At 55.1% G+C, this 24,912-nt stretch overlaps 2 protein-coding genes and 1 long non-coding RNA gene across 6 annotated transcripts in view; 2 read left to right on the top strand and 1 right to left on the bottom strand.

The window, feature by feature from the left end:
* Positions 1 to 822: 822 nt before the first annotated feature.
* On the top strand, positions 823 to 12,921 carry NAGPA (N-acetylglucosamine-1-phosphodiester alpha-N-acetylglucosaminidase). 4 transcript variants are annotated; one of them, XR_009703165.1, is made up of 13 exons: positions 823 to 914; positions 1,004 to 1,462; positions 2,456 to 2,595; positions 3,573 to 3,681; positions 4,753 to 4,881; positions 5,366 to 5,571; positions 5,676 to 5,723; positions 6,768 to 6,896; positions 7,058 to 7,189; positions 7,276 to 7,339; positions 8,765 to 9,040; positions 11,435 to 11,570; positions 12,822 to 12,921. XR_009703165.1 is itself a non-coding variant. In XM_061208251.1 (11 exons), exons 1-11 carry the CDS (start codon positions 829 to 831, stop codon positions 8,973 to 8,975), a joined length of 1,710 nt encoding a protein of 569 aa, XP_061064234.1. In that variant the 5' UTR covers positions 823 to 828; the 3' UTR covers positions 8,976 to 9,702. The 4 variants fall into 4 exon arrangements, 3 of the variants coding, with proteins under 3 accessions (XP_061064234.1, XP_061064233.1, XP_061064235.1); XM_061208251.1 differs by lacking the exons at positions 11,435 to 11,570; positions 12,822 to 12,921 and having other exon boundaries at positions 1,007 to 1,462; positions 8,765 to 9,702; XM_061208250.1 differs by lacking the exons at positions 11,435 to 11,570; positions 12,822 to 12,921 and having other exon boundaries at positions 8,765 to 9,702.
* A 3,364-nt stretch (positions 12,922 to 16,285) lies between these two features.
* Positions 16,286 to 22,358, top strand: LOC133103062 (uncharacterized). Its single transcript, XR_009703171.1, has 3 exons — positions 16,286 to 16,416; positions 16,618 to 16,740; positions 22,298 to 22,358. It is a non-coding gene; the product is annotated as an uncharacterized LOC133103062 (long non-coding RNA).
* Positions 19,235 to 24,912, bottom strand: part of SEC14L5 (SEC14 like lipid binding 5) — a 37,121-nt gene continuing 31,443 nt past the window's right edge. The window contains exons 11-15 of the mRNA XM_061208293.1: positions 24,778 to 24,912; positions 23,868 to 24,002; positions 23,185 to 23,412; positions 21,649 to 21,827; positions 19,235 to 19,369 (exon numbers count right to left, since the gene is read on the bottom strand). Coding sequence (XP_061064276.1) covers positions 19,264 to 19,369; positions 21,649 to 21,827; positions 23,185 to 23,412; positions 23,868 to 24,002; positions 24,778 to 24,912 — 783 coding nt within the window. The 3' untranslated portion in view covers positions 19,235 to 19,263. The remainder of the gene's footprint in view (positions 19,370 to 21,648; positions 21,828 to 23,184; positions 23,413 to 23,867; positions 24,003 to 24,777) is intronic.

The raw sequence follows: 24,912 nt of genomic DNA, 5'->3' as shown, positions 1-24,912 counted from the left end.
GCATCCCCTCCCTTCCCTGATTAGCAAATGTTTGAACCTGCCCTTTGGAACTCAGAGAAGGTCACAGAGGCTGAATGAAGCCTATTTCCTGTAGTCAAGAAATAGGGGACACAGAAAGGTTGTCGTGCCCAGGAGCCCCACAGGGTCCTGCTTGTTATCAGCAGTGGCTCAAAGAAAGACCTGAGTTCAAGCACTAACGGTGCTCACTGTGGAAAGAAAGGGGCTGGCCTGGCTCTGAGTACTCTTGGCACTGAAGGACAACTAGACTTGTGCCAGCGCCTGGGTGACCCATGCATTACAGTGGCACCAAAAGGCCACCTAGCCCTGGACACTGCCTTGGGCGAGCTACAAAGGACGCTATGTGGACAACTGTCAACATTTGAACGTGACCTGTGGATTAGTTAATAGAACTCTATCAATGTGAAATGTCCTAATTTTACTTGACCTGTGCTTATGTAAGAAAATATTCTGTAGAGGATACAAAAAGTGTTTAGGTGAAGGCTCACGATGTCCATAGCTTGGTTGCAAATGGTTCAAAAAAAAAAAAGTCTATGAATAAAGCGCAAACGTTAACAATTGGTAAAGATAAGTAAAAAGTATACGAGAATTCTTTATACTACTTTTTTTAACTTTCCATAGACTTCAAATTACATCAACGTAAAAACTTCCCGCCACCCCAGCGCCCGCCCCTTCTAAAATAAAATAGTAAATTACAGGAAGCGATCTCGGGATTTCCAAAAAAGTATAAGCAACTCAGAGCTAAAAGCTGCCACCAGAAGTCCTGAGTCATGTGCGGTGGGCCCACGTGACCGGAGGCCCGAGTCCAACATGGCGGCCTCCATGGGTCGCTGCCTTCTCGTCTTCATTTCACTGCGCGGCTTCCTCGGTGAGGCGTCCGGCGACCTCGGCTCGGGGTGAGTACAGCTGCCGGGGGCAAGCCTCGTCGGGGGGGTTCCCCCAGATCCGGGCACAGCACTCCGAGCTCACGTCTGCCCCATCCCAGCAGGGCCTCCCGCGACGATGACTTGCTGCTGCCTTACTCCCGCCCGCGGGCGCGCTCTGCCCGGGACTGTACAAGGGTGCGCGTCGGCAGCCGCGAGCACGAGAGCTGGCCGCCGTCCCCCTCAAACCCCGGCGCCCGCGGTCCCGCCGTACGCATCTTCGTCTCGCACTTCGCAGACCGCGCGGTGGCCGGCCACCTGACGCGGGCCGCCGAGCCCCTGCGCACCTTCTCGGTGCTGGAGCCCGGCGAGCCCGGCGGCTGCGCTTCAAGGCGCCGCGCCACGGTGGAGGAGACGGCGCGGGCGGCCGGCTGCAGCGTCGCTCAGAATGGCGGCTTCTTCCGCATGGACACGGGCGAGTGCCTGGGGAACGTTGTGAGCGACGGGCGGCGGGTGAGCAGCGCCGGGGGGCTGCAGAACGCGCAGTTCGGGATCCGCCGCGACGGGACCCTGGTCACCGGGTGAGGAGGCAGGGAGTCCCGTGACTGTCTAGGCCCTAGATTCTAGAGCAGAGGGCCTGAGAGTTGAGGTGTAGCTGTGCCGCCGTGTTCAAGTCCCCTAGCCAAACTGAGCCTCCGTTTTCTCATCTTCAGGATGGGGAAAGTAATGCCTTCCTTGTAGAGTTTATTCATTTTCCAGTATCGTGTAGCGCTTGCTTTGTGTCGGTCAATGTGCTGCGTACTGGGCATATAGCTGTGAAAAAGCACAGTTTTTGGCCTTCAAAAAAGGACACCCCCCCCCATTACTAGGAAAAATAAACAAAACCCAGGGAGATAATTAAGTTAATTCAAATTGTGTATGTGCAGTGAAGTAATGAACAGGTTGAACAGATTGTAAATAGAGTGTTGAGTTTCGGGAAGGTGATCAGGAAAGACTTGTCTGAGGAGGTGACCTTTGAGTTGAGACATGAAAATTAATCACAAGTCAGCCAGAGTCAGAACTGGAGGAAGAGCATTGCAGTCAGAAGGAACAGCAAGCACTAAGGCTCAGAGGTGCAGAGGGGCTTGGTGTGTGTGAGGGACTGAAGGAAGGAGCAAAATATCAGAGGAGGACAGGACCGACTTTGGTCATTTATTTATTTTGACTTTGGTCATTTAAAAGCTTGCTCTGATCCTGCTGGATACTAGGCTGGTTGGGCCGTAGTAGAAGCAAGGAGGCCAATTAAGAGGCTGTCGCAGGTATCAGATGGTAGTTTGGCTGGGGTGACGGCCTGAGAGATTGAGGGCCATACGTGGACTTGTGATCTGTTGGGGATGGTTGTTTCTGTTCAATGAAGTGGAGATTGGGATGCGCAGACTGTTTGCAAAGATTGCTTCCAGGACCAGGCAGGTTCCTGGGCATGAGGAGGAATCAAGTAGCCAGGCAGCGGGGCGGGCGGGGGTAGTGGGGGGGGGAGGGCAATACCTGCAGCTGCCACTGCTGTTGACTGAATCTCGTGCCTTCCCTGTGTCCAGGTACCTGTCTGAAGAGGAGGTGCTGGACACTGAGAATCCGTTTGTGCAGCTGCTGAGCGGGGTCGTGTGGCTGATTCGCAATGGAAGCATCTACATTAACGAGAGTCAGGCGGCTGAGTGTGATGAGACACAGGAGACAGGTGGGGGAGGGGCAGTGAGTATGATGAGATGTGGGTGATGAGTGGGGGTGTTGGCAACAAGCCTCTAGAAAACCAGGATCGGTGGGGTGGTGGGGAAAGTCTTTCAACAAGTCCTATTCTAGGTATTGGGGATCAGTGGGGATTAAAGCAGGTAAGATTTCTGCTTTGTGGAATATATAAGAAAGGAAATAGATATAAATATACTGAAAAGAAGTGGTAAGTGCTAAGAAAGAAAAGGTGGAGGAAAGGAGGTATGGATAAGAGAATAGAGAAGTGTTCCTAAAATGTCTGTGGACCAGCAGCATCAGCATCACCAAGGAGCCTGTTATAAATGCAGAACTTCAGCCCCTACCCCTGTGCCTCAACGCTACAGAATCAGAATCCCTGGGGGTGAGGCCCAAGAGTGTGTGTTCTAAGGAGCCCCCTGTGTGATTCTGATTGACATTCGATCTTGAGAACCACTGGGATATGGAATACTGGGACAGGGAAGATTCTCCATGGCCCTGATGTGGAAATGGGCTGTTTTAGACTGTGCAGTCAGGGAAGGCCTCATGGAGGAGGTGACTTAGATCAGAAGGCGCAGCCATGGGAAGAGCTGGGGAGAAGTGCAGTCCAGCCAGAAGTAGAAAGTGGCTGCAGGATGTTCAGAGGGGTGGGCCCCCAGGAGGTGAGGTAGAAGAAGCAGGCTAAGGAGGTCATGCCAGGCCTTGGTAAGGCATTTGGATTTTGTTCTAAGGACAGTGGAGGCCGTTGGAGCGTTTTCGCCTGGAGTTTGATCTTGATTTACATTGAAGAACAGCTCTTTGGCTACTCTGTGGAGACTGACTGGGGCGGGGCATGGGAAGGGAGATGTTGCATGCATAGACCTGGAGGTGGAGAGTGGTGTCTCTGTGGAGAGAGACTGGCAGGAAGTGGCAGGCAGAGCTTAGTAGGCCTCCCGAAGGGCCAGGTGATCAGCCAGGCTGCCTCTCCTTCAGGTTCCTTCAGTAAATTTGTGAACGTGATGTCAGCCAGGACAGCCGTCGGCCACGACCGGGAGGGGCAGCTGGTGCTCTTCCACGTGGACGGGCAGACGGAGCAGCGGGGGTGAGTACTGTGAGCCAGGGCCTCTAGGCCTGGGCTGAGTCCTGCTCTGAGGAACTTCCGCCCACCAGCAGCTGCCCTTCTGACCTCCAGCTGTTTCCTGGGGATGTTCGCACCCATCTGTTCCCTGTCTTCCCACATGCAGAGGGTTCCTAGATCTGTCCCACTTCCAAGAACTCATCATCTTCCACACACTTGCTCTCAGTCTCGCCAACTTAGGGCCTCATCTCTCCTGAGCTCTGATTGGGGTGAAAGAAAATTATCACAAAGTTAGCTGGGAGTAGACCTAGGTTCCAATCCTAGCTTGGCCATCTGTTGGCTCTGTGGCCATAGACAAGTCATTTGACCTCTGTGAGCCGCTGTTTCCTTCTCTGTAAAGTGAGTGTGCTAGTCTGCTGTTGCTGTGTAACAAATTAGCACAGGCAGCACTGATCGATCAAAGCTCTGTAGGTCAGGAGTCAGTGGGTGGGGGGGCCCAACTGAGTTCTCTGTTCAGGGTGCCCCACAGACAAAATCCAGCTGTTGGCCAGGCAGGGTGCTTATTTGGAGCTTCTGGGGAAGAATCCTCTTCCCAGCTCATTCAGGTTGTTGGCAGAATACAGTTCCTTGGACTTGTAGGACTGAGGTCTTTGTGTCATTGCTGGCTGGGGGCCTCTCCACTCATGAGGCTGCCCACATTCCCCCTTACTCTCCTCTTGTACATCTGCAAGCTGCAAAAGGTGTGTCAAATCCATCTAATTCCTTTGTATTTCCAATCTCTCTCACTTCCTCTTCTGCCTCAGCCATAGAAAGTTCTCTGCTTTTAAGGGCTCCTGTGATTCCATTGGGGCCACCCAGATAATCCAGGATAGTGTGCCCATTTGCAGACAGCTGTGCCATGTATCATAACATGATCAGGAGAGTGATCTCTTGTTATAGTCATAGCTTCCCGGGATTGGGACAGGACACCTTTGGCGGGGCACTTAGAAATTTGCCTGCCATAGCAGGTGTGTGATACTGTCCACTGTGGAAAGTAAGATGCATTAACCCAGAAACGGCTGTGGCAAGGTCACCAGCACTGGTCTTGTGCCGCAGCATTAACCTGTGGGAGATGGCGGAGTTCCTGCTGAAACAGAACGTGGTCAATGCCATCAACCTGGACGGAGGGGGCTCTGCCACCTTCGTGCTCAACGGGACCTTGGCCAGTTACCCATCCGATCACTGGTAAGCATACCAGAGCCCCCTTGTTGAGGTCCAAGGCCAAGCTTGTCCCCGACTGTCTCATTCAACAAATATTGAGTACCTACTCTGTGCCCAGCTCTGGGGATTCAGCAGAGAGCAGGAGGAGCCAAGACCCCTGCTTCTCGCTGCTTACAGGAAGTATATGTAGCGTACCAACACTGCCCAGGTCGATGGAAGGGGGTGATTGGTCAGGGAAGACCTGAGGATAGTGAAGCATGAGCTGAGATTTGGAGGATGAGGGGCTAGATGGGCGTGGGAGAGCCTTCTGGGCACAGAAGAGCATGTGCAAAGGCCCTGGGGTGGAAGGGATTGTTGGGGGTGGGAAGAACCTGTAAAAGGCTGGAGAAGGGACAATGAAGAGAGGCAGGGAAAGGCAGCCCTCAGGGGCTGCAGTGGGGGGGGGTTTGAGGGGTTGCTGGGGTGGCCAGCACTTCAGCCTCTCTTCACACTCCTGTTTCCTCTGCAGCCAGGCCAACATGTGGCGCTGTCCTCGCCACGTGTCTACCGTGGTGTGTGTGCACGAGCCCAGCTGCCAGCCGTCTGACTGCAACGGCCACGGGACTTGCGTGGAGGGGCGCTGCCAGTGCACGGGGCGCTTCTGGCGGGGCGCCGCCTGCAGCGAGCTGGACTGTGGCCCCGCCAACTGCAGCCAGCATGGGCTCTGCACGGAGAGTGAGTGGGGCTCTTTGGGAGGCAGCTCCAGCCCGGGCTCCCCGCTCTCACTGCCCCAGCCCTGCCTGGGCCCTCACCTGACCTTCTCGGTCTTGTCTTGGCAGCCGGCTGCCGCTGCGAAGCTGGATGGACAGGGTCCAACTGCAGTGAAGGTAAAAGCCACCAGGCCAGCCTCCTCCCCGGCCCCCTGGGCACACGGGAGACGGTGAGCCTGGCAGCTGTGAGCCTCAGCTGCCTTTATCCCTGCCCCCTGGTCTGCAAGTCGCTTCCCTCTTGTCTCATGCTTTTGCCTCACGTGTAAATCACTGTATTAGTGTCCTGGGGCTGCTGCGACAGATTCCACCAACTCAGGCTTAAAACATTACTTTATTCTCTCACAGTTCTGGAGGCCAGAACTCCATAATCAAGGGGTCAGTAGGGCTGCACTGGCTCTGAAAGGTCTGGGGGAGGGTCCTTCCTGCCTCTTCCAGCTTCTGGGGGCCCCATGCACTCCTGGGCTGGTGGCTGCATCACCCCCGTCTCTGCCTCTGACTTCACAGGCACAGCCTTCTCCCCTGTCTGTCTCCAGTCTCCCGCTCTGTCCTCTTACAAGGACCCCAGGCCACTGGACTTGGGTCCCCCTTAAGTGCAGAATGTTCTCATTTCAAGATCCTTAACTTAATTGCATCTGCAAAGACCCTATTTTCAAATAAGCTCACATTCACAGGTTCTGGGGATTAGAACATATCTTTGGGAGGACACAGCTCAACGCACTTTTAACCCTCCATAGTTAAATCCTTAGTGGCTTTCTTTGGCTCTGAGTGAAAAATTTGAACTCCTCAGCACGACCTGCCAGGCCCTGGGGGCTCCAGCCATGCCCTGCTCTCCAAGCCTCAATGTCAGGTCCTCAGAGGCCTCCCCACCCCACCTCCTCAGTGCTTTGCTGCTGCCACACTCGGTCCCGTCCCTCCAGCGTGTGTCCTCCCTTGTCCTTTGACACCTGTTTTCTGGCTTGCTGGCTGCCTGCCCTCCATGACACCACAGCCTCGGGACCTGCCACGTACCAACTTCTCCAGAACTATTTGTTGGAAGAACATGTGAACCTACAGGGCCACTTGGGGCAAGAGAGATGCATTTGCAATCCCGTTGGCCTCAGCCTGGGGTGGGGTTGGGGGGCAGGACCAGATTTTGCAAAGGCCCTGCTTCCCCCATCCCAGCGTGCACCAACGGCTCCTTCGGGGAGGACTGTGCCAAGAAGTGTCAGTGTCATAATGGAGCCACCTGTGACCCAGTTCGGGGGACCTGCGCCTGTCCCCCTGGCTTCACTGGAGACATCTGTGTGCAGGGTAAGCTGGAAGGGGCCCCTGACTCAGCCAGGAGGGAGCCCTGCCCAGGGGATGCTTCTGCATCAGCTCAGCTCAGCACACCCCTGGGCCCATCCCGGCAGTGCAGAGAGAGGCCCTGCCACCGAGGCCTCCACCTCTGTCCTCCTGGCTCCTCCCTGCAGAGTGTCCCCTCGGCTGGTACGGGCCAGGCTGCCAGAGCCCTTGCAAGTGTGAGCACCAGTGTCCCTGCGACCCCCAGACCGGCAACTGTAGCCTCGCCTGGTCACGCACCTTGAACAGCATCCTCTCCCGAGGTACGGCCCCTCCCAGGCTCCCTGGGGACAGCAGGGGGCAGACCCCCTCCTCTCCCAACCTTCAGCCTCTCCCTGGCATCTTGCAGTGAAGCAGTGTCTCCCGCCACCCGAGGACACCGTGCGGGCAGGAGAACTCTCCCTTTTCACCAGGTAGGTGCTTTGCTGGGAGCTGCTGCAGGGGTGGGAGGAATCCCCCCTCCCTCTGCCTTCGAGGTGTGGCCTCCGCTCAGGGTCTGGGCAGGGCTAGGAAGTGGCAGCTGGGCACCAGATGACAACTCTCTGACATAAGCACAGGGAGAGTCCTAGGTGATGCTCGCAGCCACCTGTGCTGTCCAGGGAGATGCTGAGAAGGACCCTGGCCACCACCCCAGTGGAATCTAGGGGGCAGGGTGTGGGCTTTTTTCCTCAGCTTCCGGTGCAAGAAGCACGAGGCCCTGAGCAGTTCACGTCATTTCTCTGACACCTGGGGGTGTTCACCCCTCGTGTTGGGTCTTTATTTTCTAGTGCAGGGGGTCTTCAACTTGACCTCCAGGGGAGTATATTAAAAGAGAGAGCTGGGTTCAAGAACCAATGCTGTCGGTCTGGGAGCCCCACTTGGAGAACCTCTCTTCTCATGGTTCTCACGTCCAATAGCCCCCTGGGTGCCCGGCCCTGCCCCGCCCCATCCCCTCAAAGTGGGAAGCAGGTGTAGGTGTGAATGAAAAGCCCCTTGGCCTTGTCCTGGAGGCAGCACCTGGGAGCTCATCACAAACACAGATCCCAGATCCCTCTTGGAGGTCCTGACCCTGTGAGTCGGGTGGGGCCTGGAGGAAAATCCTGGAAGTGTGCTGGGAAATGCAGCGGAGCAGGGACAGTGGTTCCCGGGCGCCCTGCACCCCAAGCTCAGGCTCCTCGGGTGTGAGACTACGTGGTCCTGCAGTGAGGGAAGGGGAGCTATGGGGTGCTGAGGGGCACGGCTGCAGGCCCTGCTGCCCGAGCAGTCTGCTTTTGCATTGAGGGCTTCAGACAAAGACTCACGTGAAGGAAAAAAGATCATTGAAGGACCCCACCCGTCTCCACCAGCTCCCTGCCTTGGAGGAAGGGGTGCAGGTCCTCCTTGCTCTGTGTGCTTTGAGGACCCTGGAGAGAACCCAGCCTCTGTTGTCAACATCCCCGGAAGCACAGAATGCAAACTGCTGCCTCCTGGGGCAGATTAGGTCCTCAGCTGAATCATATGTGGCCTGTACCCATTGAAATTAACACTTATTAGCAACATCTGAAACTCAGTAACGTTCACGTAAAAATCTTTTTTTTTTCCACGGCTTCTCTTGAAATATCAGGAGATGTGGCCGCACCGGCCTTAGTCCCACATAACAGCTGTCCCCGCTGCTCCCGAACATGCGTGGAGTGTGCCCCCCACCCCACCAGGCCCGTTTGTTCCTCAACAGTTCCTGTGTGGTCCCTGGAGGCCCCCGACCCTGTGCCCCTGTTCTGGGAGGAGGAGCCAAGTGAGGGGAGGGAGGGAGCCCCTCCAGGACACCCCCAGCCCGAATCGCCCAACAGTGTCCCCGTTTGGGGTTTCTCTCCTGCCCCCAGGACCACCTGGCTGGCCATCACCTTGGCCCTGGTTTTCCTTCTGCTGATCAGCACGGTGGCAAACGTGTCCTTACTCCTCGGGTCAAGGGCAGCGAGGAGCCGGCACCTGGATGGGGCCTACGTGTACCACCCACTGCAGGAGATGAACGGGGAGCTCCTGGCTGCTGAGAAGGAGCCAGCAGGTGACACCTGTAACCCCTTCCAGGACTGAAGCCTCCAGCTGCCCGTCACGACCTGTTCTGGAGGCTCATTTCCATGAGCTCTGGCTTCTGCAGGGTAAGTTCCAAGGCCTCTGACCATCTGGGTGGTCTCGACCCACATGCCGAGCCAGGCTTCTGACAGCACCTGTGCCTCAGCCCCTCACCTGGCCGCCTGCCGTGGCACATGCAGCCCTAGCAATACAGCGCGCCCTGGAGAGACTGCCTCCTTCCCCGCCTGCCTGTGCCTGCTGCTCACGAGGCCTGTCCCCCAAGGGCCTGCCCCGCTGCTGCCAAAGAGCCTCCGGCCTCCGGGGGCAGGGGTGGCTGCCAGTGGAACTCATGATGACTGAACCGTGGCCAAGTGGCAGGGTCCAGCCAGCCCCCTCGGATGGGGTGAAGAGACTATGGTCACATCAGGGGACCCTTTTTTACAGACCTCATCACGGAACTTGCCAACTAGAATTCTATTTCCTGTCATGGGAAGCTCCTTAAAGGGAAGAGGGGTGAAGTCATGTTTACAGGCTCTCTATTTTGTTCTGCCGCCCAGAGGGTTTTTCTACCACTTGAATAAATTGATATAATAAAAGGACCCCTGGAGCGGCATCCGAATGCGGAATCGTGGAATTGAGGGACCCTTAGATTTTGACAGGTGGGGCTGCTCAACCTGAGTCAGGGGCATGTCCAGCTCCCTTATCTATTTTGTTTAATCCAGGGGTTCTCACTTTAAAGTGTACTCGAATCACCTGGAAGAGCTCGCTAAAAATGCAGATTCTGGCCTGGGCTGGAGCCTGAGAGTCTGCAGGTCTCACTGAGCTCCCAGGTGATGGCTGCAGGTGTCTGGACCACACTTGGAAAGAGGAAAGTTTAGTCCGCACCATGTTTTAGTAGAATTTAAATTAGTTACCAACGCTTAAAAAGTCAAGCGATTAACTCCAGTTTTCTGGTTTCTCTCTTTTTTTTTTTATAAATTTATTTATTTTATTTTTGGCAGCGTTGGATCTTCGTTGCTGCGCACGGGGTTTCTCTTGTGGCAAGCGGGAGCTACGCTTTGTTGTGGTGCGCGGGCTTCTCACTGCAGTGGCTTCTCTTGTTGCGGAGCACGGGCTCTAGGCACGCGGGCTTCAGTAGTTGTGGCTCGTGGGCTCTAGAGCGCAGGCTCAGTAGTTGTGGCGCACGGGCTTAGTTGCTCCGCGGCATGTGAGATCTTCCCAGACCAGGGCTTGAACTCATGTCCCCTGCATTGGCAGGTGGATTCTTAACCCCTGCACCACGAGGGAAGTCCTCTGGTTTCTCTTTAAAAGAAAGAGAGAGCTCGAAGCCCCAGCTGATGCCCTCCTGCCGCAGCAAGGAGGCAATGACTTGTCCGAGCTGAGAATGGCTGGTGCGGTCTGGATCTGTCCTCTCCAGCTCAGAACAGCCCCAGCAGCTGGCTTCCCTCGCCTGTGACCTGCATCCCTGCGAGTATTAGAGTTTGTAACTTGTGGCCTCGAAGGGTCTTTAGGAAGTGCCTGGAGACACCCTGCCCCATGAATATATATCACACTGTGTGCTTAGAAGCTTTGGGGGGAGGGGAGGTGGGGGAGGTGCTGCTGTTTCCAGCAGGTCCTCAAATAGATCCAGGCATGTGATGGACTGAATGTTTGCGTCCCCCCAAGGTTTGTATGTTGAAGCCCTAACTCCCAATGTGATGGTATTTGGAGGTGGGGCCTTTGGTTTAATTAAATTAGGCTTAGATGAGGTCATGAGGGTGGTGCCCTTTATAAGAAGAGGAGGAGGGCTTCCCTGGTGGCGCAGTGGTTGAGAATCTGCCTGCCAATGCAGGGGACAGGGGTTCGAGCCCTGGTCTGGGAAGATCCCACATGCTGCGGAGCAACTAGGCCCGTGAGCCACAGCTACTGAGCCTGCGCGTCTGGAGCTTGTGCTCCGCAACAAGAGAGGCCGCGACAGTGAGAGGCCCGCGCACCGCGATGAAGAGTGGCCCCCGCTCGCCGCAACTAGAGAAAGCCCTCGCACAGAAACAAAGACCCAACACAGCCAAAAATAAATAAATAAATATTAAAAAAAAAAAAAAAAAGAGACAAGAGAGCACCATCTCCGCGTGCACACAAAAGGACAAGGCTGTGAGAACACACGGTGAGAGGATGGCCGTCTACAAGCCAGGAAGCGGGCCCTCACCAAGAGTGGAATCTGCCAACACCTTGATCTTGGATTGTAACTTAGCGGTTACCTAGTGCTGTGCAGAAAACGAGCCCAAAACTGGTGGCTTTAACCAGTCATTGCTTCTCATGAAAAATAATTGTTTCTTGTGCTTCTAAGGTCAGCTGGGTGATTCTGTTGATCTGGGCTAGGATCATTGAGTCCAGCTGGGCTCACTTATGTGCCTGCCATCAGCTAATGGGCCAGCTGGGGCCTGGTCTGGGGTGGCCACGGCTGAGGACATAGCTCTGGTCCGCGTGGTGTCATCCTCCAGGAGGCTGGCTCAGGCTTGGGATGAACATGGAGATGGGGATCCAGCGAGAGATGTGAAGCCTCTTGAAGCTTCACCCCTTGATGAAAAGCTGCAAAGGAACATGAATGCAGGAGGCTGACTGAACCCATCACTGCAGGTGAGCTACTGTAACACGGGTCTAGTTTCACTTTAGAAAGGAAGTATTTGGTTCAGAGAAGTGAAATGTCACAGGCCAGCTCCCAGCCTCCAAGTTGCTGCAGGGATGCATCTGTGGGTCTGTATGTCTTTGTCTCCCCTGGAGACAGGGTGTGGAGAGCTTCTGTGCCAGCCTGCGACATTCCCTACAGGGAACAGGACGTTTGGGTCCTACAGTAGGTGCCACAGGCCAGGGTCTGTCGGTGTCCTGGGGCACATCTCATCAAGCACCTAGTGGACCCATCAGCCCACAGCCCACAATACCCACCACCAAGCCACCAAAAGTTCTCCCTTCTCACTCAGTCCCTGTCCTGAGTTTGTGACCAGGTTGGAGGAAGGAGGGGAGTGGCTTTCACAGCATGTCCAGGAACTTGACTGCCACTTGTCCAAAGAGCCAGGAGAATGCTACAGGTTTTTATTCCTCCTTCCAGAAATATAAACAACCAAGTTCACGTGTTCCTCCAGGGACCTTGTGTTTCATCTCCACCTGGAAGTTTAGTTTTGTATTTTGCTTTTATTTACTTATTTTTTGGCCACGCCGTGTGGCATGCAGGATCTTAGTTCCCTGACCAGGGATTGACCTCATGCCCACTGCAGCGGCAGCGCAGAGTCCTAACCACTGGACTACCAGGGAAGTCCCATATTTTGCTTTCTTTTAATGAACCCCTGGGCTGCTTTGATGTTTTGCCGCCAGTGTTCAGGGGTAGGAAATAGTTTCAAGAGCTCAGACAAGTTCCCAGGCACCTTAGAATCGATTTGGCATATTCCTAAGACAGCTCCCAAGCCTGGCTACGGGTCTGAATGTATTCCCCCAAAATGACCCACTGAATCAGAATCTCAGGGGCGGGAGTTGGGGGGGGTCAAGGAATCTAAAGGGAGCACCCCCGGGGGTCCTGAGGCAACAGGCTGTGGAAACCCTTGTCTTGAAGGGCCTGACGTCCACTGAGTGCATCTTTGTTCTCAGCTGTGCTGGCAGCGGGCTGGAGAGTTACAGTGCTGGGCACAGGCCTAGTGGACTCCAGGCCAGAGGGAGCACAGCAGTAGCCGGGGAGGGTCCATCGTGGCGTGCCTGAGGGTCCCTAGGACACTCTGAGCTATGTGAGTCCTGCCCACATTCGCCGTCCCTGTGGCCCATGGATTTTTAAAAAATTTGTCACAAGCGGGTATCTATCTTTTTTTATTTTATTTATTTTAATTTTTTTTTTTTGGCCAGGCTGTGCAGCTTGCAGGATCTTAGTTCCCCGACCAGGGATTGAACCCAGGCCACAGCAGTGAAAGCGCTGAATCCTAACCACTGGGCCACCGGGGAAGACCCACTGGTATCTCTCTTCTTTCAGTAACTTCCCTTCTTAGGCTGGGTCCCCTGGCAGCAGAACCTGACACTAGGATGTGAGGGCAAGTAGTTTATTTGGGAGGCGACCCCAGGAAGCCCTGCTGGGGGACAGAAAAGTGAGTCTGGGAAGGGAAGGCAGCCCGTACATGGTACCTGAGTGAGCAGCTCGCACTGTGGGCGGCCAGGCTCAACCCCTGGGACCTCTGGGGGGTGGAGAGAACACCTCGGAGTTGGCCACCTGCTCACGGGGAACTGGGGGTGTTTATCAGCCTACATTCATTCATCAGGTGGAGAACTGCTCCTGGGGGTTAACTCCCTGGCACTTCCAGTCTGCCCTTCTCAGGGACGGGGGGATGCTCCAGCCACGAGAGGTAGCCATCAGAGAGAGAGTTGCAGGTTCATATATCCAGATGTCCTCTGCCCAGGGAAGGTGGGCAGGGCATCGAGAGCCACAGCCGAGAGCCTCCCTCATATTGCCTTTAGGTAATACCTCTCCCCCAGTCTCCATCCTTGTGGTTTGGCTGGCACCGTCACCTCCCTCCAAGTCCCAGGGGGTCTCAGTGGATGGTTCAGAGATAGGCATCTGTCCCAATCGGCCAATCAGAGCCCACCCTGGAACTTCTGCTGGAAGTGGGGGTGAGAAACTCTGCCAGGATTGTCCAGCATCCAGGGTGTGGGCCACATGGAGGAGAGTGATGCCAATATGGAGAAGAACCCAACAAAGAAAGGGGGATGTTTGATCCCCTGGATCCAGCTATACCTGAAGCATTCTTGGACTTCCCAATTACATGGACCAGTAAATCCCCATTTTGCTTGAGAGAGTTTGTGTTGGATTTTGGGGTCTCTGGCAACCCCAAGAATCTGAAACTCAGGACACGCCACCCCAGCAGGGGCACATTTTGGACTCGGGAATTTGCAGAGCTTAGATGGGACATGGAGCAGGAGGCAAAATAGTGTCTGAGATTCCAGTACCTACTTGTGGTGTTGGGGGAACACCTGTGACACGAATATACAGGAGCCTAAGTCATTGGTACTGCTGGTCAGGGGTTAATATGGACTAGTTATGGCAGTGCAAGTGTCCCTTCCCCACCCCATGGGAGTGATGGAAGACTCCCGGGCACAGAATGTGTACTAGAAGTCCTGGGGGCCTGACTTGGAACCCCAAGAGTTCTGTGTGTTGGGCAGTTGCCATGGTGATATGTGTCTCAGCTGCTGGGCTGCTCCTTATCTAATTTTAGTATCTGGAAAGACCCCAGAAAAAGATTCCAATCCTGGGGTCAACGGGTGGGCTCAGGGGCACTGAAATGGAAACGGGATTCAAGCGTGATGCCACAGCTTTCATTGAATTCTCGAAGGGTCTGTGTCCTGGCTCCAGGACTCTTAGGTCAGGGGTTTCAAATTGTGCCTTTTGGGGACCCGCATTTCTCAGCAGTGCCTTGGTGGGCGCTGAAGGGAGGGGAGGGGAAATGGGCTGGGGAGAAGTTTGACAGCCACCCCGTGCCTTTCCATCCCGCTCTTTCCAGCTCCTTCCAGGCTCTGCCCAAACTCCCACAAGAGCTGCTTGCACCCTGAGACCCCACCTCTTCTGCAGAGGCCCCTGGCCTCGGAGGGAGAATTGGTCCCAGAGGAAGCCTCTGGGCCACAGGGAGGCTGGGTGTGTTGTGTTCTGCCCTCTCTGGACCGAAACCCCAAGGGGCCTCCCAGACGTCAGCAGTGGGACCTGACCCCATCTCGCCTGCCACAGGGAGCTCTTCGCCACACCCATGGCGGCTGGCTGTTCTGAGAGCCCCTGCCCAACAGCTCCTGGGCAACCAGTGGAAAAGCAGCAGCTGATTGCTTCCTCTCGGGGGGGGGGGTGCATGGGGGGCGCCTAACGCAGCCACAGGAACCGCACCTCCTCTGCTCCCCCGACAGCCCTTGGCCTCCTCCAAAACAAGGGACCCTTCCAGTGGTTAGGACTCAGCGCTTTCACTGCTGGGGGCCTGGGTTCAATCCCTGGTCGGGGAGCTAAGATCCTGCAAGCTGCACGGCTGCGGCCAAAAAAAAGGAATCCCACAATGCCTGTGACACCTTACTCCGTGTCCCAGGGGAGCTCGCAGGAAGGACAGGGGCCACCCCAGACAGGCCCCTGCCCCCTCCTGATGTCAGGACTTGGCTGTCCTCTGATGCAACTCTGGGACTTGGGTAAAACCCAGGGGAGAGGGCAGAGCAGCCCAGGAAGATGGACAGCAGGGCCCTCACCTTCACCTGGATACCTGGCAAGTAGAATCCAGGAGCCCACTCCCAAGACTCGGTGTTGGCAGTGATGAGTGGGGCCTAGAGGCCCGCATTTAATACACTGAAAACTGCACGTGTGACTGTTCATGCACTGTATGCATATGTGGTGGGTTGAATAGTGTCGCCCCAGAATTCGTGTCCACCCAGGACCTCAGAATGTGACCTTACATGGAAGTAGCATTCTTGCCAGTGTAATTGGTTAAGGGTCTTGAGATGAAATCATCCTGGATTTAATGGGCCCTAAATCCAATGACTGGGTGTCCTTATATAAGAGGAGACACAAAGAGGTGAAGGCCAGGTAAAGACAGAGGCAGAGACTGGAGTGATGTGGCCACAAGCCAAGGAACACCAGGAGCCTCCAGAGGCTGGAAGAGGCAGGAAGGATCCTCCCCTAAAGCCTTAGGAGGGAACACAACCCTGCCAACACCTTCATCTCAGACTTCTGCCCTCCGGACTGTGAGGGAATCAATTTGTACTGTATGAAGCTACAACTCTGTGGTAATTTGGTACGGCAGCCCTAGGAAACTAATACACTATATATGTGCTTTATATGTTAAAAACGTGATTTTTTTGTGCCCCCCTCTTCTGTCCGAGAACCAATCTGCAGCCCCTTGAGGGTGATGTCACCCCTGTTGAACACGCTCTTGAGTCTTAAACAACAGCTGAGTAATTCTTGAACAAACCCAGGGAAACCTCCAGGGTTCTAGGAAGTGGACAACAGAGATATATCCAAATCTAAAACGTTTAATGCTTCTGGTTGGAGCAAATGGTCAGGTGAACAAGAAACATCGTGTTTTCCTGGCTGAAACAGACTGTGTGATCAGTTCATTTTACAGGGGGAGAAATTCCAGACGCAGGGTAGGAAAAAAAGTCTCAACCCGTGGGGAGAACATTCTGTAGCTTGTTGAGGGAAACACCACTTGGAATGATGCTCTTACAGATGAGTGGATGTGCCCAGAGAACACAAGCAGTTTCTAAAAAGGGAAAGTCAGAGGTAACTAGTATCCCAATCTCCCACTTTTCTCCAGATGCAGTGTGTAAAACAGTGACGGTTGTCCTCACAGGAAGTCTGGAGTCTTTGGATGAGAAGCATTAAATAATCAGAATAACCACTGACTTTTATCAAGAGCTTTCCATGTGCCAGGCTGAGGACTTCACAGCCACTCTTGTTTCATCCCACTACAACCCAGTGAATGAGGTAGGCACTGCTATCCCTATTTTACAGATGAGGATATTTAGGCAAAGAGAGGTTAAGTCACCTGCTGGAGGTCACACAGCTAGTGAAAGGATGGCTGGGGCTTGAACCCCACTTTGTCGAGATTTTACGACCCAGGCTCCTAAACCCAGTGCCTGGGCAGGTCCGATTGCTAATGGGCCATTTCTGTCCTGGCCACAATAGGTTAACGAACAAGATGGAGAAAGAAACCAAGCCAAGGAGCTTCCAGCCCTGGGGTCTGGGGAAATTTAGAAGCCAAAAGCTTGGCAGTGCTTCCTTGGATTTTTAACCCCAAGCCTCCCAAAGGTAAGAAGAATGGCTACTGATTGATGATGCTCCAACATGGGCCCCAGGGATCTCCAGCACAGAAGAACAGTAGCAGATGCCACTGTGGTCACCTGCTGCTCCTGTGGCCCAGCTCCCTTTGTCCATTGGGTGACTGGCCCTCCCCTACTCCACTGTTGCTTCTGGAGGGAATGTCGATCACAGGACCCCCAGCCTCTTGGCCAGTATGTCCACAAGAGTGAGCACGTGACTTGCCCAGGGCCAGTCAGAGCCTTCTCTGGGATTTGAGATGGAGTCTCTTTCTGGCTTAGAGATTGAGAGCCCTGTGGTTGTAGGCTAGGGGCTGCTGGCAGCCACCTTCCCCTGCAGGTGGAGGAGAGGACAGGCCAGCATGCGAAGTGATGCAGAACCAAGAGGCCTGGGTGAGGCTAAGGATCAGCACATGAGCCTGAGGACACTGGGCTCCTGGATGCAGCCGTACCTGGAGCAAGCAAGCACCACCCTCAGCCATCCCAGTTACAGGAGCCAGGGAATTCCCTTTGTTGCTTAAACCTGTTTGAGCTGGGGCTTTCCCGAGGGAGGGAGGAGAGCAAGCTCTCGAAAAGAGAGGGCTGAGGCTCCTTATCGCTGCTGCTAAGTCTGGACAGCTGATAGCCGACCTTCCTCTCTGGAATCAGCAGATCCAGGTACCACTTGTCAAAAGCCACTTATAACCTCAAGTGAAGGAAAGGCTTCTCCGTCCTTCACTGGGGGCTAGTCCTAGACACTAAGTGTGCGGGGAGTGCCAGGGCAGCTTACCCCAAAATGCTTCTAGTTTGTAGAGGCAAGCTAGAAACTCACCTAAAGATAGTTGAAAATATCGCAGATTGCTCCCAGCGATAAACGCCTGGTGACATGGGAGCAATTAGTTTTAAGAATGTCTCCAATCTTCCTCCCTCTCTCTCTCCCTCATGCATGTACACATACACCTTAATGCAGGATGCAGAGTTTGGGATTTTTGTTCCTATATCTGAGAAGTGAACTGAAAACCTTAAAGGTGGGCAAGGCTCCCTCTCTGCGGGGAGAAGGGGTTCTCTGAGGATGGCTCCTTCCCTCTACTCCAGGTATGGGGTTGAGGGTGGCATGGAAGTAGGTCCTTGCCCTGTTATGCCGAGCTTGCATGGAGGTGACATCCCCGTGGTTGTGAACTCACCCCTTGGGCAAGGCCCAGCGACTCTGGGTGTCAGCCAGAGACGACCCCAACTGTAAGCAAAGCTGTGAGATGAAAGTAACGCTGAGTCTCTCGCCCCAGACTGTGGAGCTATTTCAGTGAAGTCCCTCCCAGGCAGATAATGCAAGTGAGTGATGTGGGCTAGGGGTGGGTTGATAGAGAGGGGTGGGGGCTGGGGTGGCCCCATCCAGGGGCGCAGCTGTGTTGTCTTTTACACAGCAATAGTGGCTCTGTTTGGCCAACACTCCTATATGCCTAAGTGAAGCTGTAAATCCTGATTTCTGTGTGAAATGCCCCAATTTTTAAACCTTTTGTTTAGGCAAAAAACAAAAACACTAAAAGCAGGCCAGATCAGACTGCAGGCTGCCAGTGGTGACCTCTGACCTGTTGCCTTTTTGCAGGCCCAGGAAATGAAAGGAGAAATGTCCTCAGACCCCAAGGAGACCCACACCCCTCCCATGCAGGAACTCAGGGAAAGTCTTTCAATATTGGAGCTGGTTCTGGGGGTCAGATTTGCCCCAGGGCAGCTGCAACAAAGTCATAGCCCTCACCCCACAGGGGAGTCCTGATGACACATTGAGAGCCTGGATCCAGCCTTACCTGAAGCAAGTCCTCCTACACTGGCCAGTTACATGCACCCATGAATGGTGACCCTTTTTTGTTTAAGCCACTGGGAGGTGACTTACAACCAAAAAAGTTACAATTAAACACATTCCCAGGAGAGAAAGGGACCTCCAGAGAGTATAAAGATAGCCAGAGCTGCTTTATCACTGCCTGGAACTCAGCAGAAAAGCTGGGCCTTCCCACCCTCTTCAAGTCAGGGGTGGTCAGGGTTAGGCCTGCCCAGTCATGTGCTGGGAAAATGAATTTCAAGTCCAGGGTAGACGGCTCCCCCACAAAGTGGAGCCTGTAACTCATATAACTGCTCACCAGCATATCCTGGGACCCAGGGCATCGCTACGGGTTTAGATGCTATGGTGAACACCCAACATTCCTGCTTCTTACGAGGGGAACCCCAATAGTCTTAGAAGGCCCCTGAGAAGGAGGCCACTCCAGGGAAGCAGAGCCAGAGGTGGCGGGGGGGGGGGGGCACTGAGCCTGATGACATCCCTGAGCCCCCAGACCTGAACGTGGTTAGCCCACCCCTTGGCTTTTCGTACGCAAAGCCCCATCGGAGATGATTCTGTTCTCACCACTTCAAGAGCCCACGGGGCTCCAGCCAACCCGACTTTGGCTATGTCCAGATCCAGGGCTGCAGCCCACATGGTCCCAGGCCTCGTGGATACTTGTGGATGTGGGAGGCGAACAGGCTGCCCCGCAGGGCTCGGTCCTGACTATCTGGAGACCAGGGAGCTGCTGTGGGACTGGCTGGAGGAGGAGGTGGTGCTGCTGAGCTGGGAGAAGCGGCTGCTGCAGGATTCCAGGCTGGACATGGAGCCCCTGGGGAGGAAGCACACACATGTTGCCTTCTGGTGGTGACACAGGCCTGGGTGCAAATGAGGCCCCAGGGCCCTTTCCACAAGGCTGGTAACCGCCCCAGGCACAGAAGGCAAGTGCAGAGGGAAAAGCAAGTGAAGCTGTGATGAGAAACGAAGCCCAGCCCATTTCCCTGCTCCCCCTTCCCCCTAAGAAGAGCCCAGCCTTCCATCTACCATTCAGGGGCTTTCCTGACCCGGGGGCCTAGCATGGCCCAGAGGGGACCCCGTTATCTCCAGCCTCCCCTCTCCACCTCCTTTCAGCTCCTCTGACACCTGCCTCCCATCTTCGGGCCTTGTGTGTCTGCACCTGCTGCCAGAAGCCTTTTCCTCCTGCCCAATTTGTCCAGTCAAATCCCACTCCAGACTACGGAGCAGCACTGTCCAGGAGACCTTTCTGCTATGACAAATAACAGATGTCCCATATCTGCACCATCCAACACGGCTGCCATTGGCCACATGGGGCTGCTGGGCATACTAGATGTGGCTAGTGTGACCAGGAACCGAACTTTTAATTTTATTTAGTTCTAATCGCTATGTTTAAATTGTTACCTTTGGCTGGGAGCTACCGGGTTGGAGAGTGCAGCCTTAGGGCCCAGCTACTCAAAGTGTGGTCCGGGGACCAGCAGCACCAGCGTCTCCTGGAGCTTGTTGGAGCTGCAGACTCTCAGGCCCGCCCCAGAGCTGCACAATCAGAGTCTGCATCTTGACGAGCCCTCCAGGTGATCGTGTGCACACTGCCTAGATCTCAACTCCAATGTCACTTCCCAGACACCTCCCCCACACCCCCACACCCCTGCCCACCCTGTGCCAGGCCTGGTCCTGGGCTCTGACAGCACCCTATGTTAAGGCCTCTAGCACCTCCTGGAGTGTGACCTTGAGCAAGGACCCCAGGCTGGAATAACTTCATGGCATCTATCGGTGCTTGGGTGTGGTTACATGGTCTCCTGCTCCATGATGGCAGACCCTATCTGTCTGGTCCCCCCAGGGCCACTGGTTGCCCACAGAGCAGCCTTGAACTGGTTCTCTCCTGACACTATTGAAGGTCAGGGCAGCAAGGTTCCCCCACACTGACCAGACAAGACAGGCTGGCAAGCAGCGTCTGGCCCACCCCTCAGCCTCCACCTGCCCTTCCGAAGGCAGCAGCCCCCAGATGCAGGTGTCTGTGTGTCTGAGTCCCTCTGGACTTCAGTCTCTCTCTCCCACACTGAGCCCCAATGGCCAAAACAGGCTGCTTCCCAAAGGGAATCACCACTCTCTGACACCCTGTGGGGTCTCCCTTTGGAGTAAAGATGCTGGCCCAGCGTTTCTTTTCTTTTTTGGGGGGGTGTGCTTACGGCTTGTGGGATCTTAGTTTCCCGACCAAGGATTGAACCCACGTCCTCGGCAGTGAAAGCGCGGAGTCCTAACAACTGGACCGCCAGGGAATTCCCAGGCCCAGCATTTCCTGTGCCAGCTGCATGTGCCCCTAGGATCCCTGGAGCTCTGCCTTGGATATGGGTCCAGACTCAATACCCTCTTGGAGCCTCAAATTTACTCATTGGTAAAGAATTTAAAGCGTCATTTTTAGAAGGAAACTACACAGATATATCACGAAGCAGGATGCAAAATCACACTTGTTTTTAAAAGATAAAACACAAGGTCTGGAAGAAACCACTATTGAGTGCTTACTGTATGCTCAGGTGAAGGGCAGGTTTCCCCCAACCATCTCATCCTCAGGACAACCCCATGACGTAGGGGCTCCTATTTAACAGTTGGGGCTCAGAGAACTAAAGTGACTTGCCTGAGGTCACAGAGCAACCAGGAAGTGCTGGAGGTCTTAACCACTACACTTCCCTGTCTCTCTGACAGCAACACTTGGGGAGAGTTGTCTGTGAGGCATTATTCTAGAATGTTCTAGAGCAGTCCAAATCCAGTTTTATGGATTCTAGGAGGGGAGGTACAAATAGGAGGGCTCAGGCTCCCCTTCTCCCCCCACCAATCAATCTGGTATGTTAGGCTTCTGTCTATGGTTTCATTTGAAGGGAAGGTTCTGCAGCTGAGGCTGAAGCAGCATAGTGATCTGATCGCTCATGAAAAGGTGCTGAGCCACTGGCAAGTTTAACAACACCCATGCCAGGGCCCCACCCCTGGAGAAGCTTGAGGGCAAGTAGAGGAGGTGAATCCAGTGTCCCTAGCCCAGAAGAAAGTGGCCTCAGGCGTGCTGTGGGCCTGGCCTGGAGGGGAGTCCGGGGCCCCTCGTACCTGAAGTCCTCAGACGCCAGCACCTCGTAGTAGTAGAGCAGTTTGCACCTGGGGCCAGGGCTGTGCAGGGCCATCAGGACATCCTCCACACCCGGGAGGCTGCAGGCCATGTGGCCAGGGGCGCTGTGCATTTGCCACTGGAGCAGGTAGACGCCAGGCCACTGGGTCACATGGGAGCCCTGAAACACAGCAGCCACACGCCTGAGGCCCTGGTCCACCAGGTGACAGGAGCCCCTTTCTAAACCAGTCCACCAGCAAATCCTTCCTTTTGGGGTGTCCCAAAGCCACCTTTGCTTCCCCTCTGCTGTTACCCCATATCCCTGGCAGCTGAGAGCCTTCCTCTTAATCGGGATGGGGGGTGGGGGTTGAGGCTTAGGGGGTGCGGCTATAGGACAACAGAGGTGTGGTTTGGTTAAACACCTGGATTTTGTTGGGCTCTTGTCCTGCCGAGTGGGATTTACAAATTGAGGAGACCTGGAAAGGGAGCTTAAATGTGCTTAGAGTTTGTTGAGGGCAGAGGGACAGCAAGAAAGGAGGGTGTTAGTTTTTATAAGAAGAGCAACTTTGAAAAAGGGCTGGGATGTTCGGTGGGACCCTGGGGCAGGGGTGCTGGTGTATGATGTGATAGCTGTCTGCTCAATTCCCTTAGGAAGCCTCCAGTAAGATCTGCACTGCTCGCCAGTGCGTGCGTGCGTGCATGTGTGTTTGAGGCCGGTGATGTTTGACCTGCAAGCACCGGCCTCATGGAGAATATGGGGGTCAGCAGGGGTGGCTCATGTTCTGGTGACACGTCCGAGTGCTGTTCCCAGACCTACAGTTTCTCTGCTGCCTGGGTTCTGAAAACTTGACTGTGCATAAGGAATCACAGTGAGAGGTGAGGGATACAGACACCAGGCCCCACGCCCAGAGGTTCTGAGCCGTCCCTCCTGCCGTGGGCCCCAGCAACCTGCATCTTTGACAAGAATCTCGGGATTCTGAGGATGGGGCCCTGCCAGAATCTGTCTTTCTCCCCAACTGTCCCGCAGGGTCTCTGAGGCCAGAGACCAGGTCCAGTTTGTCCATTGCTGTATCCCCAGAACCCAGCACACACTGGACACTCAGTCCTGAATGATGAATGAATAAATGAACCAAAAAACAGAACCTGGGGACTTCCCTGGTGGCGCAGTGGTTAAGAATCCACCTGCCAATGCAGGGGACACGGGTTCGATCCCTGGTCCGGGAAGATCCTACATGCCTCGGAGCATCTAAGCCCGTGCGCCCCAACTACTGAGCCTGCGCTCTAGAGCCTGCGAGCCACAGCTAATGAAGCCCATGCGCCCTAGAGCCTGCACACTGCAACTACTGAAGCCCACACTCTCTAGGGCCCGTGCTCCGCAACAAGAGAAGCCACCGCAACGAGAAGCCCGCGCACCGCAACGAAGGAGTAGCCCCCGCTCGCCGCAACTAGAGACAAGCCGCGCACAGCAACGAACACCCAACACGGGCAAAAAAATAAATACATAAATAAATTAAATTAAAAAAAAAAAAAAACAGAACCTGGATGCTCTCCCCTTCCCGGCAGATGAGGGGGGCCTCCACACGGCTGTAATCTGCACCCAGGGCCCAGCCTTTGTCTGTCAGCTGCCCGCCAGCCCTGGCCCTGGGCTCCCGGGGGCCCGGCTTGGGCGCCTGCTTGGTGTGGTACAGACTGAACATCACGTCCCCTTGCAGGATGTCAAAGTCCCAGGTGATGACTGACTCCCTCTCCAGAATCTCCACTGCGACCTACGTGGGGACAGGTGACAGGTGAGGTCTGAACGTCCAGTCTGGCGGGGGCTGGGGTAGGGAAGTCGGCTGCAGGGGTGTGGGTGCCCACCCCGGTCTCCATTCCCTCAGCCCCGACCCCAAGTCCAAGAATTGCTCGGGACAAACAGACCCACCTCTGTCTGAAATGCCCGGGAGGATCCACCCTGAAGCAGGGTGACCGCAGGGTGACCCACAGCCAATGACTGGCTGATGTGAGGGTACAAAAGCCTGGCCCCCTGCCATGCTCTCCTCGTGGACCAGGCTGGGCTAGACCGTGGCTGAAACCGGCTCTTGGCTTAGCTTCTGCCCCCGCCCTCCTTACAGGTTTCTCCTGAGCCCTCAGCCTCTGCAAATCACTGGCACAAGAGCCCTCGTCTCAGACTCCGCTTCGGGGTCCCAGTCCAGCAGGCCCTCCCAGGCCAGGACCCCGGCACCTCATGCGGGGCCGCACGGAGCACACTGGCCGCCTGGTAGGTCTCTCTCCACTGCCGCAGCTGGTCTCTGTGTTCCTGATCCTCTTCCGTCAGATAGAGGGACTTGGGGACCAGCCCTCCTTCAGGGACGTTACACTGGGGGACAAAGACACCAGAGACAGTCAGGGCCCAGCCAGGCCTGGCTGACCCACAGAAAGGTGCTCTGTGACCCCTGAAACCACACTTACAACATGCATACATATCCTGACCATTGGGGAGACCTGGGTAAGCTTGGCAAAATTCCTAGGAAACGTCTTTCTTTACCCTGAAATCATGAAAGCTTGCTGTTTGAGATTTGTGTTGGAGAAAGGAAAAGGCCTGCCCTCCCACAGTCATGAGATAGGGTCACCCCTGCCTATCATCTCACCCCCCAGGGCAGGCAATAAAAGTGGTCTGGGGGGAAAAAGGGGGTCTGGGGCCGCCTCCCCTGGAAGCAGTTTCCTGATCATCCCCTGCCATGATGAGGCTGTGGGTTAGGGATAAGTCCCTCTGGGTACACCAGCTCCGGGGTTCAGGCCGCTGGGACATTTGAGTCCCCTCCCCTTGCAGCAGAGGGTGCAAAGCCAGCAGCTAAACTCTAACTGCTGCCTAGCAACGTCCTGGATGGGAATACAGAGGGGTAAGCCTTTGCCTGGCCTGGTCTCTGAGCTTTGGGAAACTTCTGTTTCGCTCACTGTGTTTGAAAGAACCAAGGTCAGGCCCCTCCTTCAGAGAGGACAAGCTCTGCCCCAAAGAGCCAGCAAGGCCCTCCCCAGGTCAGAGCACGCACAAAGGGCCTGCCCTCCTCCCACCTTCTTCCATCCGCAGCCCTGCTTCTCCCAGGCCACAGACCCTCCCCGTGCCGTAAGCGCAGGGCCCGCTGGGGCCTTACTAGGCACTCTCCCCCGAGGAAGTCGGGGATCACTTCTTTGTCCAGGTAGTCGACAAGGCCTCCGGGGCCCTGATAATTGCTGCCGCTGTAGATGAGGAACTTCTGCCTGGTGTTCTCATTGATGAAGGGGCTGAT

The sequence above is a fragment of the Eubalaena glacialis genome, chromosome 13 (genome assembly GCF_028564815.1).
Source record: "Eubalaena glacialis isolate mEubGla1 chromosome 13, mEubGla1.1.hap2.+ XY, whole genome shotgun sequence".
NCBI lineage: Eukaryota > Metazoa > Chordata > Mammalia > Artiodactyla > Balaenidae > Eubalaena > Eubalaena glacialis.
This window is presented reverse-complemented; position numbering and strand designations above follow the sequence as displayed.

Excerpts from the sequence above, each read along its gene's own strand:
- NAGPA (XM_061208250.1), top strand. The coding sequence starts at position 829 with ATGGCGGCCTCCATGGGTCGCTGCCTTCTCGTCTTCATTTCACTGCGC. Across the intron at positions 1,463-2,455 it reads GACGGGACCCTGGTCACCGG|GTACCTGTCTGAAGAGGAGG; the intron begins GTGAGGAGGCAG and ends CCCTGTGTCCAG. Across the intron at positions 5,724-6,767 it reads AGGGTCCAACTGCAGTGAAG|CGTGCACCAACGGCTCCTTC; the intron begins GTAAAAGCCACC and ends CCCCCATCCCAG.